Consider the following 17795-nt stretch of genomic DNA (forward strand, 5'->3'; position numbering starts at 1 on the left):
AGAGAGGCGCCACGTCATGTTGGATATACAGCACTCCCACCACGCATATCCCGAAGCCAATGCAGCTAGCGACTCTTGCAGCACAAAAAATAGATCTGGTGAAGCACCATACAAGGTATTAACCGAGAGATAATGCTGTAAGTCTGTTTCCCGGACTGCCGAAACCTCTTCCGATCTAGACAAGCGACGGCAACCAGACGAAAATGCGTATCCATTTGTTTGTAGGTCGCTCTCCTCGTGATTGAATAGCCCAATCATCGAATCGCCGCTGTCTGAGCTGTTGGGTCAAAGCTGCCCGAGTCGGGCAGTGGCTTTGATGGATGCCACGCTGTACTGACCATCTTAGCATGATTGGGCTAGCTCTTGTACCTGGGCTGAGGAACAAGGCTGCGCTATATCATGTGAGTAAGCGCTTGCGATCGGGGCTGTGTACAAGCCTTGCGCCTGCTGTATAGTGTGCGGGGTGATCCTGCCTTCTCCATCTGCATGTGCCTTTCGAACCGGAGAAGAACGTCCAGATAACAGTGGCCCATTGTCAAAAGTCGACAACGGCCAGGAAGATTCTTGGAAGTGGAAAAATTCTGAAGTTCCGGCGCGCGTGAGGCTGCATCAAGAACAAAGGCACCAGCCAAAGTGCCACGGTGTTGGCTATACATAGAGCTTGTCGCTCCTGCGATGACCTCATTATGATGAAGCTGTGTAGCGCGGCATACCAGACGGGTGTGTTCAAGCCATATAGAACCATGCTGCGGCAGGATAGCCAATCGTCAGAACGAGGATGAAGAGAGATATGAACGCTGGGAGGCTGAGTTGGAATCTTTCTGAGAAGCTTGATTGGAGCCGTACGCTTGATGCCAGCAGCGTTGCCAACGCGTTATTATCGCAATTATTGACATCTTGTTGCCATCCAAAGTCTACCCATCTACCCATGTGCTAAGGTCTGCTACTTTCGCTCCCTACCACAATCGTCCATTGAGTTAAATCTGTTGTAGAGATGCACGGTCACTTTTGGCTGAGTGCAGATGTCCACCGAGATGAGCCAACATCTGATGTTCTCTTTAAACACAGCCTTGCTGTTGGAAAAAATCATGCATCACACCAATTGCGACAGGTTTTGGCACATGTGAGGAGTGGAAACGCCCTTCGCCCCTAGATTCTTCGCATAATTCTATCTAAACAGATGTTGCCAATCAAGGTGTTGATCTCAATCCTCCAAGTAGTCGTTGAGGGTTGGGACGATGGCCCAAAAAGCTCTCCAGCATTTCCAATTCGTCGCGACTCGAACCGGGCTCAAGAATCTCGCGACGATATCGATCCCAAGCCAAACGATCACGCGGAGCGGTTGCGAAATTGGTTTGGAACATGTCCGCTGCAAAGACTCCTGCACTGTTCACAGGTTAAGTCAGAATTGACCTCTGTTTGATAGATATTCGGGACCCCTTACCAAAGATACGAGTAATATCCTGCGTCATATCCGGCACAGAGATGCCCAAAGTCGGCTTGAGGGTGCCCACGAGACGAAGGGTCTGGGGTTTTTACGAGAAGGTATCGCTCCATCAGATCGTGGTATGTGGCGGTTGAGTCGAACGCCTGCCCATCTTGATGACTAGCACCATTATGAAGCGCCATGTCGAAGCGAGCAAATGCACTTGAATATAGTCAGTGATCAAAGCATGTTCCTAATAGAAGGTAAAACTCACAGCTGGCGCATATACCAAGACGCTCGGTTGAAGTCACGACTTCGTGTGAGATTGTGCAATAGCTCGTCGGGTATCTCTTTAGGTGGAAGGTGTTCGCCTTGATGGTCCTCTTTCCACTGCTGTGCGTGCTGAGGATCAACTCGCGTATAGTGGCAACTCATCCTCTTCAATTCATCGCCGATCCAGCACCAGTTTTCCAGCATAATACTTGGAGCTTCAGCAAAGTCAGCTGGCCCGCTCCAACCATGGAAGCGAACGTAAGAGGTCCTTGAAAGGAGGTCATGGATTCCATGACCCAGTTCTTACAGATATAGTATCAGTTGAGTTACCTTGCAAGGCTTAAGGATTCTACTGACCATGGAACAAGCTGATCAAGTTATCGTGACTCAGTAACGGACATCCAGTTGCAGTCTGAGCTTGAAAGCTACACATGAGTACTGTTGCCGGCTTTACCCTTGTTCCATCTTCCTTAAGGTATCCCTGCTGAAGTCAGACAACATTGGGGATGCGTCCGCGCGGGAAACTCACACGCTGTATATCCACGTTTTGATTGCCTTGGTGTTTGTTTGGCCGTGACAACAGATCGGTGTACAAGTAGCCAACAAACTCACCAATCGAAGCCTCTCTTTCGTCCCATACCCCCCATACCTCGACGTCCTCGTGCCATATGGAACTATGTACATAATCTTGGGATAGATGTTCAAATCGAAGCTGTAGACACGAAGAGAAAACTTCCAGCATAGCCAAGACAGTGTGACGTAGTGGAAAGTATTCTGATACTTTCTCCTGGTGTACTCGCATATCTTCCTTCGCGAGTCGATTGTAGAACGCAGTGTTCCATGGGTTCAACGTGTCTTCGTCTTCATCAGTCAGGTCGTTGTTGTCGTGGATGTAAGATTTCTTCCTTTCCCAGATCACTTGCTGTTCCTGATATGCTTGTGGAAACAAGGCTTGCTCCAGTTTCTCGAACGATTCTTCCACAAACTCAGGGGTTTTAGCAACTTTGGTCTCCAGTCGGAAGGCGGCGTGGCTGGCGTATCCAAGACGACATGCATTTTCGTGTCTACGCTTCGCAATCTCCTCCAACAATTCCACATTTTCAGGAAGCTTGCACGCGCTAGAGACATACATCTTCTTACGTGTTGCAGGGTTCCTCGCGTACTCCAAGACAACTTGACTGTCCGCTTTACGGTTACGGACAAATCTCAATCGAGCTTCTTGTGGTTCAACCTGCTTGGCGAATCGAGCGAGCTCATGCTGAGGCACTCCGTCGAGTTCTTCGAGGCAGAACCATAATCCGCTCTCTTCATCTCTGATGCTCTTGTTGAATTTGGATCTCATGTTGTCAATCGCATTTCTCTTATCGAGGTAGAGCTGAATTTGGTCATTGTCGAGTAGACCGTGTCCGCATCTAGTGTAATCCTTAATCAGCTGATTCAAGTATTTGGTCGATTCATGATCAAGCGCTTCCTGTCTATCATGAACTTTTTTGAATGTGCGATACAAGTCTCCCCTCGCGACAAGCTCTGCCGAGCTTTCGCGCATAAGCTGACAGGCCAGTACTGAGGCATTGCGAGCTTCGTCCTCTGGCGATGCGTATCGAAGCATAGCTATCATACCGAGCTCGCATTGGGTCGAATTTTCGATGTCAATCAGGGGTCTGATAGCATTCTGAAAACAAGCCGACGAAAGTTCCACGGTCTGCGCTATTGTGCTTCTAACATTCTGAATGTTGGCAAGAAGTCTTTTTGTTGTAGGAATAATCTCCTGTGCTGAAATTAACCGGAAGCCGTTGAGGTGGCTCTCTAGTCAACATCCTGAAATGATGTCGTACCCTGCTTCGTTGGAAGGGAAAAGATGGAAGATCTAAAGTGATAGGTGTTGTCAATCTATATCAAGCGAGATGGATCAACCTGCATCCGCTAAAAATGCTGGCGCCTTGGCCAACACTGATAACAACTAGCAAGGAGTGTCAGATGACATGGTTAGCAAACAGCTGTTCACGGCAAGTATTATCTCCAATGTGCAAACAACGATCTCGAGCCAAGACGAGGTTCTTTATTACGCCGTACTCCTGGAAAGCGACAACAAGTCACCAGCGACAGGACTTGCTCGGCCAGCCTCATCATGTAGTCGGATATACGATGGCAGACCGCGAGAGATGTAGGATGTGCGACCAGCGACCGAAACTCTGGTAGCTTTGCAGCGTGTATAAGACAGGGGCGCGCACAAGCAGAGTTGGCAGACCACAGTCAACCACCTCCCAGTATGCTAAGCTGTCACGCCTATAGCTGTAGGAACGCAAGATCTTAGCATTGTTAAAGCTAGCCTCGACTGAGAGGGTGATAGTCAGCGCTTCTCCATGGACGGCTTTACCAATACTAGAGATATTGTGCATTGCTCCAGTTCGCAGAACCCCTGGCGTGGCCGCGGGAGTTTGCTAGATGGTGAGCTTAACGTTGGTCAAACAGAGAGAGAGTCAACCGTCTAACCACGTGATTCGACATCGTCACCAAGCCGCAAGATATCGAGGTGTGACGGCTTTTTCTCCAAACTTTTCTCACGATGGTGGTGTCGCGCTTGAGTAATGTCCTCCTCTTTCGGCCATGCAAAGTGGAAGCCGCGTTTTGCCGGTCTTGTTTCCGTCTTGTTTGTGCTTGGCAGCAACGTCACCTTTCCCATGCGGCAATTGGACACACGACACATTTTCGAGGGGAATAAGACCTCTCTTGGACCACAATCATCTTCCACCTTGATAGCACGCGTCTGTTCTGTGGCTCGGTTGGTTGCATGTGAAACTCGAGATCGATATCATGTCGTACGCGTCCAAACACGCACTCGAACATCTTGGCGACCTCAATCTTATCAGATACAGTGCTGCCTCTTTTCACGTTGAATCGTTATCCCCACACATAGAGGATTAAGATCGATAATTTTCAAATAGCCGCCGCGGGCCAAGCATCATTGTCTCCGGAGTCTTTTTAAGTACGTGGTAGAGATGACGATCAAGGGACAACAATGCCAGGATTTCGATCGCGACGATAATCTTGAGCATGGGGCGATGTACCATGGCTACTCCCACCCCAAATAGACTCAAGATGAGTCGATTCCCCCATTGTGTCGTTAACAGGTGTTCTCTGCTTCTTCTCCTCACCGAAACGCTTCCATGATTTCCCGGTTACTAGGCAGCTGCCATATGCTGGCTTTGACAGCACTTGCCTTTTTACTCACCCAGATCGAGTGCACTCAGGATCTCTCCGACACTTCTTGGAGCTCTAAAGCGTTCGAATGGGGTCTACTTGGCCGGTATCCACAGCAATCGTTCAAATCATCGCCTTTCCGGCCGCCTCGAATGAACACAGTCCGATGGGATGAACAATGCGCTCAAGGATACACTCTACTGAGCCTACGGGGAACCGCAGTTTCTAGTCCTGCTGGTATTATGTTGGATGGACGTGGAGATCTGGTGTGGATGGACGAGGCGTTTGGTCCCTATGTGATGAACTTGAAGGTGCAAGAATACAAAGGCGAGCAGTATCTGACCTTTTGGTCTGGAGACATCAGTCTAGGCTTTGGATTGGGTACCTACTATATGGTAAGTTATGCAAGGCTGATGGGACCGAAGATGTAGAGATCACACTAGCACCAATGTTCCTCGTCCAATATGAGCTGGTGTGGACCTATCTGGAGGCACGGTCTCCTTGAGAACAGAAGCCATGTCCTCGAGAGCCTACCGATGGGTCGCTTTCGAGGAGCGATACTGTTCGTCTCAGAAGGACCTTGGCTCGCGATGGCCTCTGTCGAGGAATTTGCTTTTGGTGGATCATCTGCGCCCCTACCTCTACATTCCTCACGCGTTATAAAGCATGTTGACTAACGTCTCATCTCAGCTTGATTCCCATTATCAGGTTTTCAACCAATTCTCTGCATCGAAGACACTGGAGAACGACTTTCACGAATATGCCATTACAGCCGATGATACAGCTCTGTTGACAAGTTATGACACTATCATCACTGATCTATCATCCCTTGGTGTTCAGAGCCAAGGCTGGGTTTACGACAGCCTGTTCCGAGAGATCGATATCGAGACAGGAGATATCATCTTCGAATGGCGTGCTTCGGACCACTTCGCTATCAATGACACTTTCTACCCCATCGGGTCTGCCGGCCGTAGCCCTGAGGCCCCTTTCGACTTTTTCCATATCAACAGCGTTGACAAAGACGAGGATGGAAACTTCATTATCTCGTCCCGATTCTTACACAGTATTGTTTGCGTCTCTGCGAATACAGGAGGAATTCTCTGGATCCTAGGAGGCCGTAACAATGACTTCGAGGATCTATCGGACGGAAGCGCGACAGACTTCGCCTGGCAACACCATGTCTCTGTGCAAGCGGGCAAAAGACTCAGCATTTTCGACAATGCCGCGTACAAGAAATGGCATGAGGAGCTGTTGGGAGATAACAGTGAAATAAGCCGAGGCATGATGGTCCAGCTCGACACAAGCAACATGACCGTCGAACTGGTCCATGAATATGTGAACCCTGGCTCGAGAGGGTCACCTCAGCAAGGCTCCATGCAAGTCCTCGATTCTGGCAATGTGTTGATAGGTTGGGGTTACCACGGCGGCTACACGGAGTATGCCGCTGATGGCTCGATCCTCTGCGACACACATATCAATCCGGCTGTGTTCTTCCCCTTCGGCTTTGTACACTCCTATCGCGCCTTCAGGACCGCCACATGGATTGGCCGACCGAACACTCAGCCGGATGTCTATCTCAATCCGAGCGACGGTTGCGCACTTGTGAGCTGGATGGGTGCTACCGAAGTCACAAGCTGGATCTTGCAAACTGCAGAAGCTACGTCTGGCGGTAAGTTGCAATTCGCCAATGCTGTCAAAACGCCCAAGGATGGATTCGAGACAGAAATCGGGCTACCGGATGGCGAGTATGACTACTTGCGCATCGTCGCCATCGACAAGAACGGCAACGTGCTTGCCAGCTCCAAGATAATTACTGCAGACAAAGGGACTGTGGTTTCTTCCGGCAAGTTCAAGTTTGCAATCGTCACAGCAGTGTTCTGGGTGATGTGTTTCGTAGCGGGTATATCTTACCAGAAGAGATTGAGGGTACTTATTCGAAGGGGGCAGCAGAAGGTGATGGGTAGTTCCTGGTTGCAGCGATGGCGAAATGGTAGAAGATCCAGTACGGCGAAACACGAGGAGGAGGAGAGACTGTACGATGGATGAGAAATACATAATCCTTGAAATCTCTGCAGTGGAGCAGATGTGTACACTCTACAAGTTATGTGGATATCCATGTCTCATGGGATGTTGTGTTTGAGCGCCCACATTTTCCAAGATACTTACAAGATCTCCAGGAAATGATCGAAAATGTATTAGATGTGTGTCGTATCTCCCGAATTACCATGCAGATTGTACAAACATACTCACCAACTCATCGAAGCTCTTGAATTGTAAAATAATTAGTCCAAAGGGGATGGAAAGGGGGCAACCCTGTCTCACTGGCTCCGTGAGCCAAAAGACCAGACGTCGAAGCCGAGTCCTGAGATCAAGATTTGGCACTTGGATTATACATCACTCATCATCTTTTTCAATGCTTCTTCCTCCTTTACATCGTATCACAAGATGACTTGTCTCCAGTGACTATGCTCATCGCGCATTCTGTACGTCCACGTCCGGGGACCGAGACATCCGGGAGGCTGTGAAATGGAAAAACCGTGATGTCATCGCCACGAGGGTGCATCATGAAATCAACCCTTGCGCTATCGAATCAAATAACAAAATACAGCGCGGCTCTTGATTTTCTGACAATTGCATTGCTTTAAACCACATCTCAAAATCTCGACCAAAAATACACCCCAAAATTAAATAATCGAAGCTTGAATTCAGCACCACAAAGCGCATACTACTCGAACCAATCACCACATCTTACGCGCCTGTCAAATCGATTCTCACGCGACACTCTTGATCGCAAACGAGAAACCAAATCCCCAATCGCAACATCACTCGAAAATCAAGCCACAATGCCGACGACAAGTCCAGACCACGACAACCGCACCTTCATGGAACGCATGTCCGACGCTCTCGTCTACGTCCTCGCCTTCCCCTTCATCATCTTCGGCATCGCACTAAAACGCGCCTTCACACAAGGAGGGGAGCACCACTCGTATCGCAACAACTTGCCTGCACAAAAGAGGATCTAAGAGCATGGGCATTGGGAATCTCAATGGAAGAGTGAGAGTAATTTTATGGTTGAGCGGATGGAGCGGATGGAGCGGATGAATACCCTTTTTGCTTTCTTATGTGGTTTTGCGATGGAAGGAATGATGGGCGTGTGTGGGAGATGAGTTCTGGTAGAGGCATGGACGTCGTTGGCAGATATTACACGTCTTCCTTCTGCAACGATGCGGCCTCTGATGTGGTCTAGCAGTCGACCACATTGGCCATTTTAGTCTGGGACCTCACAAGGCCGCGTCAAGTGTCAGAGGAACTCAGACTCTCAGAGTTACAGAAACACAGAATGGTCTCGCACGAACTTAGAATCGTGACAGAATGTAATTATTAATCTACCGCCGTGCTCACAGTTCTTAAGAGAACCCGCGTAAAGGCGCAGGCGTGCAGAGGTATCGAAAGTTATCGATGCGAATTGAGAATGCTGGCAATTGCGGCTACATTGACAGCTCCATCGCTATCCCAGGCACCTCCCTCTCGCTGGCCAATCTCATACTTGTATCCTCTGTGCATTTGATGCTGAAACAACACGCGGGCCGCAAGCTGGCTGAAGGAATCCTTTTACGTGAGCACTGCTTACAGTATCTCCCTCTCACCACCTTTCCCCTTCTTGATCATTGCAATCTGACACTATCACCCAAAGGCAAACCAGACTTCCACACCAACTCCCAAACCAGCCGTCAATACATCCTCCACGACATCATCTTTCACCGACCATCCCCAAAACAACGCCATATTCTGGAAACTCTCGCCCTATGAACGCAGATGGAAGTTGTCCCACAATTGTCCGTGATATTTATGTGTTTGGACATCTCAGGGGTGTTGTTGGGTTGGCTAGGCTGTTTGCTAGGTATGTGTATGATTTGGTGGAGGATGGGGGGTGGAGTGTTGTCGGTGTGGGTGAGTTGCAGGGTTGACGTTGATGGTGATGGATTAGGACATGCGTGGGGATAAGCATGAATGTTCCTGCAACCGAGTGATTGCAAGATGTTTCTAGAGTATCATAGGTCTTAGAGAGTACAAATCACAGGCTGATGCCAGAAAGTTGAGAGCCAGACATCTCAGACCGCGCCTCACAAAGTTGAAAAGCCTGGATGCATCGCGACGTGATGGAAACAGTAATACCTTCATCAACACATGTCCTCATCGGAGCTGATATAAAAAAAGTTCGACCAGCAATTCTTGATCAAAGGGAAAAAGTCCAGTCAAGCTCAAAATACAATCATTACATTCATCAAGGATCCCTCATCCTTTGTAGCTTCCCCTCCTAATCTGTCACTTCTCAACTCTTTGATCGTTTTCCCGTCCTCGAGCTCTTTACAAACCCAAAGGGTTCTGTCCAGTCTGTTCCTTGCCACCGATACTCTGCGGCTCCTCGGCAGCCTTGTCCATCTCTTTGCTCTTGGTGTATCCTCCATTTGTGATTCCGCCTACTGCTGTGCCGATGGGAGAGAGGCCTTTATTGAGAGCGTTGCCTAGGGGGTCGCCTAGAGGTGCGAGGAGACCTGTGTTGCATCAGTATGAGCCGAGGCAAGAGCTTAAGAGGATGGGACGAGTGGGTTAAAGGAGAGGAAAAAAGAGCGATGGTGAGGAGAGGTGCATACCTTTCTGCGCACCCAGTTGCACATCAGTCAAGCCAGCAGGCAAGTTGCTCAAACTCTCATCATGAGTGGGTTCTTGGTTCTTGTTGTCCGACATGATTTCGTATTCTCGTATTGTGCTTTCAAACGCGATATTCGTTCTTGTGTTTCAGAGATTCGATAGATTGTGGGTGGAAAAAGAGGAAAGAAGGAAGAGAAGAAGTCACCAGGTGCGTTTCGAAGAGAAACAGTGTGCTTACTTTTGCAGATCATTCTTGCGACCTTGCATGTGCCAGCCTTGTTTGAGCGGCAGACAGGGCCCTGTGACGTCAGTGGTTTCCCCAGATCGTGACAGCTGATGTCTGAGATGGGGTAGTGCCACTGCTCCTTAGCTCGCATGTCAATTCAATCTACATGATACTGCAATACGTAGGTATGACTTGTTGTTCCAAAGACATGATGATGGTTGAGCGCATAATGTAAAACATCGCAAGGCTCGATGGGCGGGTTTAGGTAAACATTGTGTTTGGTCGCTGATGTAGCGACAGTTATACAAAAAGGAAGAAGAAAAAGCGCTATAAATGTTGCATTGTGAAGAAAAGATATCAAGGCATACGCTGTGCGCCTGCTCTCCACCAGGTGTATTTCAAATCCGCGAAAAGCATTACTGAAAAGGGGTATACGGCAAAAGGAAGAGAAACATCATGGATGAAAATGCAATGGGTGTGTTACAAGAAAAGGGGATAACAAGATGGGTAGTTGAAGCTGGGCGGAGGGTACAAGAATCGGGAAATCAACACAAGCTCAGAGACGTGAGTCAACAAGCTCTCAAGAAATGAGTGAGGTAATCGCGGTTTAGCAGATCCAGTCTGCTGTATACGAAGTCCGTCAAGTTTTCGTGTTCAGTATCTCGGAGGGTAACCACCATAGCTCCCGTAGCCATCGGTGCCACCGTTTGTTCTCCGCTTGTCGTCGTAAGGTGCGCTGTCATAATCGTAGCCACGAGAGGGATACCATGAGGCTCTTTTGGTATCTCTCGCATCCCTGGACTCATCTTCTCGTCTCGGATATCTACTGCGATCATCGGAGTGCAAGTTTGAACTGTAGTGGGTCGATGGGATCTCGCCCACGTTTGTGCCTTCTGACCTGGTGTACGGATTGGGTGGGTAACCAAGATTGGGAGGAGTGCCCAGATTGGGTCGCTGCCCACTGGCAGAAAGACGATGATGTCTCTGGCTAGTGCTGGGTATGTCTGTAGGTCTGCTCTGACTGAACTGCGGCTGAGGTGCAGCAGAGTTGGCACGCGTAGTGCGGGTTGCATGGTCTGAGCGATCAGTGCTCCAGCGATCCTCTTCATGGATTTTTCCAGAGCCTTCCTTGGCTGTATAAGGCTGACGCTGACGCTCGATTGGAGCCGGAGTGGTACGTAGATCATCCTCATCTATTGCGGATGCGTAACCAGAGTAGGGAGCACGCTCTCTCTCAGCATATGTGGCCGAAGTTGGGTGCGAGGTCGATCCTGGTTGAGACTGAGATTGAGGCTGTGCCGATGAAGGTGGGGGTGGAGGGGGCATGGGATTGCTTGAACGTAATTGAATATTTCGGTCAGCCGAGATAGCAGCGTGTAATCTTTGCTGTTGGGTGATGTCGTCGGAAGTTGGGAATAGCCTCTGACTCAACTCCTTGGGGAAACGCTCCTTTGGATTGTCGGCGTTACTGATGGGCATGTCCAAGACAGCCTTCGCGAGTCGCTCATACTCCAAAGCGGGATGAGCTTGAATGAGAGTGGTCATGAATCGATCAAATCCATCCGGAGTCAGAGCAGGGATGTCCGGAACTGAATGATTGCCAAGTTGGACAAAATGATGTTGGCATCGCAGGTCGCGATAAATCTTGGATATGGACTCGCACATAATGCGGCCGCCAAAGACATCACGCCATGGGTAAATTTCAGTAGAAAGTTTGACATCGTCGAAAAACTGAAGCATCTTGGCTGGTGGGATGACTAAACTGCGTTTCGGTTCATAATCGTCGATGATGTGGAGGGCAAGTCCTCGGAGAAATTGGCTGAGTCTTGCAGTAGGCTGGCCTGACTGGAAAAGGGGTTGCCACGCCTTCTCGAGAACCGTCTCTTCGATGACGGAAGGAACGCGGACCTGTTTGGGCCTTGGCTTGTTGGCCTCTTGAGCATGGACAGGCGATGCATCGTCGCTGCTTCGGTTTGGTCGAGGGAGATCGTAGTTGACGCTGTATGGATCCGAGTCAAACATGGCAGGCTCAGGAGACAGTGATCTGTGGCTTGCAGTGTCTCTAGTGGGGGAAGGCGGAGTGTATCGACCAGGGAGGGAAGCAGCAGATTCGGCGGGAGATCTCGACTGAGCAGACCTGGCATGGGGAGGTGGTGGTTGTTGCGGCTGTTGCTGCTGCTGACCAATGCCAGAGGCTTTGAGGGTGTTTATGACTTGCTCGGTGATTTGAGCAACCAAAGTTGGATCTACTTGGCCTGCGGCGTCGGAGCGCTCGAAAGCGTGGTTGACCGCATCGTCGACTGGAGGAGCTTGAGGGTAGATACTGCTGGGTCTGATAGCATTTGAGTTGCCCCGTGGCCTGGAACGGCGATAGGCATCCGGATCAGGTTTCTGCAAGTTGTCGTCTCGGCGCAGTTCGAAGCTGTCGTTTGCAGACTGCATCGGAGAGCGGTAGCCCTCTCCAGAAGCCATGCTAGCCTCCGTCACCGATCGTCACTTTCTCTGATGTCAAGAAGTCGATGCTCTGTCAAGGTTTCAACGACCAGGGATCCAAGTGACAGTAATTCCGCGTGCTGAGGGTGTGTTTATAAAGCGAGGACGGTCAGCCTTGGCCCAGGCGCAGACAAGGGCAATGCGATACGATGCGATGCTGCGGGGGAAGTACGGAGAAAGTAGTCAAGGAAGGTGCGAGCCACGCTACCTTCTGTTCCTTCTAATTCGTGCGTCCGGTCCAAAGAAAGCAGCCTTGTTTCTGTGTTTTGATCTCTCGAGTCTCCTTGGTAGAAGATTCATCGTGTGGGTTGCTGAGCACGACAAGGCCGGTGCCATTTCTTGAGCGCGCCGGACGAGCCACACATCGTCATTGACAAGGAGACCTAACAGGTTTGCAGAAACGAGTGCGCCACGCCAATCATGAGGGTAGTAATAAGGCAGACGAACCGAAGCGCCCAGTCAGACGAACACGCCGGAAGTGCTGATCCTCCAAGCCAATCTGTTCGTCCACGCTAGCTGAACTTGCGACACACCCTGCTCGCATGGAATTCACCACACACCCATGCGTTTTCGCCGACGGCATAACCAGGCATCGTGTCAGGAGCCTCCATCTTGCCGCTTCTATAATACCCTGATACAACAACACAACAATGTTCTAAAAGACAAAGTTCCGGCGTCATCGTTTCATGAAACAGCCTGATGTCTACCAAACACATGCTCCACGATCAACAACGGCTGACGGCCCGGCCAAAACCTACCGGACACCAGTAACCCTCTGCCCCGCTAGAAAACGCTGCCACCTTCTCGTAACTTCACTCGTCGAAACACGTTCGTGGGTCAACTCGGTCTCCGGCTAATCGTTCATCACGATCGGAAATACCAGATTTCCACTCCGCCCGTGATGCCGTTCGGCCAGCAGATCACTATCTTACCAAGACGCTGCTCACACTGCAGGCCGGGCCGACGACCTGTTTTGACACATGCGCCTAGACGCCGAGCTCACAGAGTTCCACATTGGCGCGGCTTCTCGGATGGGGACATGGTAAGTTTGTAAATATCTTCTAGGAAACGATGTATAGCTACATGTTCGATACGAAGGAGCGCAGCTGCAACTCATGTAAACTCTTGGGACGAAAGCTCGCAGACGTGTCCTACCTTGGCAAGGACAACTGGAATGATGACCTACAGATCATGCAGAGCGTTTGTGAGCAACATTCAGCGGTTTGAGAGGCATGCATGGTAAAGAAGCAACCCCTCATCGGTCATGTCTGGGCTGTTTAGGGCTGGGTCTAGACAGAGCTGAAGCATGTGAGCCTGAGGCTCTTGACAATTGCGCACGCTCCTGAATGATTCCTCACTGGTGATGACGGTGAAGAGGCTGGGGAGCGGTCAGTGGTCGCTGTTGTCTTTGATCAATATATCCACGACGAGTCGTCCAGGAGCAAAAGCAGGTGGCCGTTGGGCGTCCGAATCCCTTTTAGGACGCATCTTTGTGTGGGCAAGACCTAAATGCGGCGGCGCGTTTCATCTTCAGTTAGTGCGACGATTGAAGGGAATCGATTAGGTATGGAGGCACAGGCACGGAGCGCACGCGACGACGAGGAGAGAGCTATTTTTCGAACTTGTCGTCCTAATTTTGCGTTATCCTGACTGTGCGTCTGTCTTGTTGTCCTTGTTGTGTCTTTGTCGTCGTCGATAACAAGAAGACGGTCAGCTCAGTCTCTCGACGCTCGCAGCTTCCGTGTCACCAAGAAACGCCGCAAGAGTAGAATCCGACGTAACCGAGTGATTGTCGCTGTGACGTTTCATCCTCTGCAAATCATCCTGAGCTGCGACTGCTCGGCTGGTAGTGTCTCAATCTACATAATTGAGGCGACACATCACGACAGCGACGTTGGAAATACAAGAGAGGCACAAATCCGCACGCCCGCTGCCCGCTGTCACGCCGCCGTCTGACAAGCCCCCGACACACGACACAAGGACGACACGTCCAGGACAAAAAGACGACATCATCGGCCTCTATCATACTTTGTCCAAGCAGACAATGAAGCAATAGCCGTCGACGCCTCTTGCGCAATTCTTTGACAGTCGCTTTGTCGAACAACAATGGCCATGCTGGCTTCCAAACCCTCGTTTCCTGCCCCTCTGGGAGCAACTCAATATCCTTCCAACAGCGCCGCCTATCGCTCTGTCAACAACGGAGTCTATGGCAGCCCTACAGAATCCGAGTTTTCTGATTCATCGAGGATGTCTGATACTGTCAAGTATGTCTTTTCGCAATCCACTGCCATTGAGAAGGGGCTGACAGACTGCACAGAAATTGGGACGAACAACGCGTCGGCGAGTGGCTTGTCAGTATCAACTGCGGCCAATATGTCGACATTTTCAAGAGTGAGCTCTTCCCCGCCATGGGTGTGCTGTCAGTCAGGCAGGGCTAACGGGCATGCAGGAAACAACATCACTGGAGAGAACCTTATGGACATGGACCCTGCAACGCTGAAAGAGATGGGTGTCAACAAAATCGGTGACCGCGTCCGCATTGGCTCGCAAGCAAAGCTGTTCAGGACAAGCGTCTATAGGAAGACGAGTAAGCGGAACATGAACAGGGTAAGGGACAAGCATAACCTCATCAGCTCCGCCAGTCACTGACTATTCCATACAGCTCTCTCTGGCTACACTCGACGGCAACGCCCAAGCCAATGCCCTTCCTGCCTCATCGCCGCGTGAACGAGCCGTACTGTCTACCACTCGGATACAACCTCCGCCTACCTCCCTCCGCGACAAGCGTCTCTCCCGTCGCATAGAAGGCCAAGACCTTGCAAAAGTAAACTCTCGTCCCTCATCACCCTTGATCGACCAAGAGAACCGATCTCGCATGCCTATGCAGAAGAGCAGCAGTACACCATACCTACCCAAGCCATCTCAAAGGCTCACTCCCGGCGAGACCCCTCCACGCTACGGTGGTCCTGTGGCCGGTCATATCCGTTCAAGCCCAAGCGTCGACAACCTCGCTACATATAGCAGCGCTCTACCTGCCGATAAGGCTTTGATCAGAGTCATCTTTGACAGTGGCCGCTCATCCATGATCAACATCGAAGGCTGCGAAACTGCTGATGACATCGTCCTTAAAACGCTCAAGAAGGGCGCACTCAACGAGAATCACGTCAAGAACTTCTGCTTCTACCTGCTTGATGGCTTCAACCCCGAGCCCAAGTACTGTCGTCGTCTGGGAGATACCGAGCTGCTCCGTATCTGCAGTGATCGTGTGCGTGGCGAGAGAGGTCGTCTCATGCTCAGAAAGATTCATGCTGGAGAGCCAGATGGAGAGCAACTACGCATTGCCGCAAAGATCGCCGAAAAAGAAGCTCCTTCACCTCCAGCTATTGAGGTACAGCAACCCATCAACAAGTCAAAGAGCCACCTCAAGATCGAACAACTCATCGGCGAGCCCTTGGCTGCGGTCAGCTACCCCATGTCTCCTGCCTCGGTGCTTGAGCGGGAGAGAAACTCATATTTTGCTGCTCAGCCTTCCATCAACACTGCTGGTGCTCGCGCTCGCAAGCTAAAGGAGTTTTACGGCGCTCGTCCTCCAACCGAACTCATCACTCAAGATCTTACTTCTTACTTCCCTGATATCGAGAAGGAAGAAATGGACAAGACTGTCCGCATGTCAATCCGTCGTTCACGCAGACTTAGTAGAGCTGCCAACCGTCTGAGTACTATGAGTAGCTTCAGCGTTGCCTCGAGCTTGAAGGATGCTCCTCCTCTTCCGACCATTGCTGACAGCTGGTTGAATACCGCCAATCAACCCAAGCCTCTTCGACCGCTCTCCGTTGTACGTCTCGGCCGTCCCGTCTCAAACTACCGCGACTCTATCACATCTTCTGTTCTTGAGCCTCTCGATGAGGAGTCACCCCTTGAGCCCAATCGCAAGTCCTACGTGTCTTTCGGTGCTGACAGCGGCTCTGATTCGAATGACCGCAACGTTGCTGTGACCGACCCTGAAGGCAACACCATCATGCAGAGCTACTTCGATGACACTGGTAGCACCAGTCCAGCAAACACCGAGAACGGTGGATCTCTCAACTCTCGCCTGAGTCAGGTCATCGCTGAAGATGGTGAAGAATCAGACGACGAACTAATGGAGCACCTCGAGAATGACAGTTGGGAGAATCTCAAGTACATGAAGGGTGCCATGATTGGTCAAGGCTCTTTCGGCACTGTTTACTTGGCTTTACACGCCATAACTGGTGAGCTAATGGCTTGCAAGCAAGTCGAAATGCCGTCCTCATCTGGCACACACCTCGACGCCAAAAAGAACAACATGGTCGAAGCCCTCAAGCGAGAGATAGGACTTTTGCGCGAGCTCAAGCACCCCAACATCGTGCAATATCTCGGCTCCAACTCCGACGACTCCCATCTCAACATTTTCCTCGAGTACGTCGCCGGTGGTTCAGTAGCCACCATGCTCGTCAACTACGGTTCTTTGGGTGAACCTCTGATTGCCAATTTCGTCAGACAGATATTATCTGGACTGGCATACTTGCACTCAAAAGACATTATCCATCGCGATATCAAAGGCGCCAACATTCTCGTCGATAACCACGGTAGCGTCAAAATCAGTGATTTCGGCATCAGCAAGCGCGTCGAGGCTTCTTCTCTGCTCGTCCCATCCACAGGCAAACGCACAGGCCCCCGTGTCTCCCTCCAAGGCTCCGTCTTCTGGATGGCGCCCGAAGTCGTCAAGCAAACCGCCTACACTCGTAAAGCAGATATCTGGTCACTCGGCTGCCTCATCGTGGAGATGTTTACCGGTGTGCATCCTCATCCTAACTGCACGCAGTTGCAAGCGATCTTCAAAATTGGATCTTCAGCTGCGCAGGCAAGACCAGATATGCCTGAGCAGGCGAGTGAGAGCGCTAAGGATTTTCTTGAGCGCACTTTCGAGATTGAGCATGAGAAGCGACCGTCTGCGGATGAGTTATTGGGCTATGCTTTCTGCGCACCCAAGGAGCCTGGATCCGCTTGATTGATTGCATGTCTTTGTCAGCATCTTTGGTCTTACCAGCGCTCTTGTGTGGTTTTTTTTCTCTTCCTTTCTTGTTTTTCTTTCTTTATCTGGATGTAAGCGTAGGAGCTACGGGGTTTGCTGTTCTTGTGTTTTTCTTCTACGTTCTTTTCACGTATTCATGAGTATGTAAGTGTATGATAAGAGATAGGAGAATTGAGTGGTATACGAAATTGAGAAAATGCTCTCGACGACAAGAACATGATGTTTTTCTCTTTCCGACAAGTTCTGTCTCTGATTATCGATGTTTGGTGTCGGTGTGATGACTAGATCTGCTTTGGAGTGTAATGTTGAAATACAACCAGTTACGAGTAGATATCATCTCTGCAGGTGGGATAACTGGTGTTTCAGTAGCTTGGTACCCCTACCCAACCGGAATTCACAGTATTGTTTTCCACACTGCCATGGAAACGATGAGGAGCTAGCAAGACTCGTAGTCCACAATAATTAGCGAG

At 50.3% G+C, this 17795-nt stretch overlaps 6 protein-coding genes across 6 annotated transcripts; 3 read left to right on the plus strand and 3 right to left on the minus strand.

The window, feature by feature from the left end:
* Nucleotides 1–1135: 1135 nt before the first annotated feature.
* M438DRAFT_381293 (zincin) lies at nucleotides 1136–4731 on the minus strand. The gene is made up of 6 exons (XM_029908897.1): nucleotides 4193–4731; nucleotides 2229–3472; nucleotides 2057–2180; nucleotides 1701–2001; nucleotides 1445–1648; nucleotides 1136–1386 (listed from the first exon to the last, which is right to left on the minus strand). The coding sequence occupies exons 1-6, from the start codon at nucleotides 4404–4406 to the stop codon at nucleotides 1191–1193; spliced, it is 2283 nt and encodes a 760-aa protein (XP_029759878.1). The 5' UTR covers nucleotides 4407–4731; the 3' UTR covers nucleotides 1136–1190.
* On the plus strand, nucleotides 4436–6981 carry M438DRAFT_397987 (uncharacterized protein). The gene is made up of 2 exons (XM_029909333.1): nucleotides 4436–5295; nucleotides 5591–6981. The coding sequence occupies exons 1-2, from the start codon at nucleotides 4867–4869 to the stop codon at nucleotides 6944–6946; spliced, it is 1785 nt and encodes a 594-aa protein (XP_029759879.1). The 5' UTR covers nucleotides 4436–4866; the 3' UTR covers nucleotides 6947–6981.
* A 503-nt stretch (nucleotides 6982–7484) lies between these two features.
* Nucleotides 7485–8389, plus strand: M438DRAFT_346615 (uncharacterized protein). Its single transcript, XM_029905719.1, has one exon. The coding sequence runs from the start codon at nucleotides 7744–7746 to the stop codon at nucleotides 7921–7923; it is 180 nt and encodes a 59-aa protein (XP_029759880.1). The 5' UTR covers nucleotides 7485–7743; the 3' UTR covers nucleotides 7924–8389.
* Nucleotides 8390–9268: 879 nt separating this feature from the next.
* M438DRAFT_251144 (uncharacterized protein) lies at nucleotides 9269–9640 on the minus strand (the record flags this gene model as incomplete). The annotated part of the gene is made up of 2 exons (XM_029899647.1): nucleotides 9269–9456; nucleotides 9556–9640. Coding segments are annotated over 2 exons (273 nt in total), but the record flags the coding sequence as incomplete, so codon positions are not given.
* An 841-nt stretch (nucleotides 9641–10481) lies between these two features.
* On the minus strand, nucleotides 10482–11660 carry M438DRAFT_255554 (uncharacterized protein; the record flags this gene model as incomplete). Its single annotated transcript, XM_029899712.1, has 1 exon — nucleotides 10482–11660. A coding segment is annotated over one exon (1179 nt), but the record flags the coding sequence as incomplete, so codon positions are not given.
* A 2257-nt stretch (nucleotides 11661–13917) lies between these two features.
* M438DRAFT_299113 (Pkinase-domain-containing protein) lies at nucleotides 13918–17647 on the plus strand. The gene is made up of 4 exons (XM_029902013.1): nucleotides 13918–14536; nucleotides 14590–14663; nucleotides 14722–14879; nucleotides 14935–17647. The coding sequence occupies exons 1-4, from the start codon at nucleotides 14379–14381 to the stop codon at nucleotides 17299–17301; spliced, it is 2757 nt and encodes a 918-aa protein (XP_029759883.1). The 5' UTR covers nucleotides 13918–14378; the 3' UTR covers nucleotides 17302–17647.
* The last annotated feature ends 148 nt before the right edge of the window (nucleotides 17648–17795 follow it).

Source organism: Aureobasidium pullulans (assembly GCF_000721785.1).
Source record: "Aureobasidium pullulans EXF-150 unplaced genomic scaffold scaffold_11, whole genome shotgun sequence".
In the NCBI taxonomy this organism is placed as follows: Eukaryota; Fungi; Ascomycota; class Dothideomycetes; order Dothideales; family Saccotheciaceae; genus Aureobasidium; species Aureobasidium pullulans.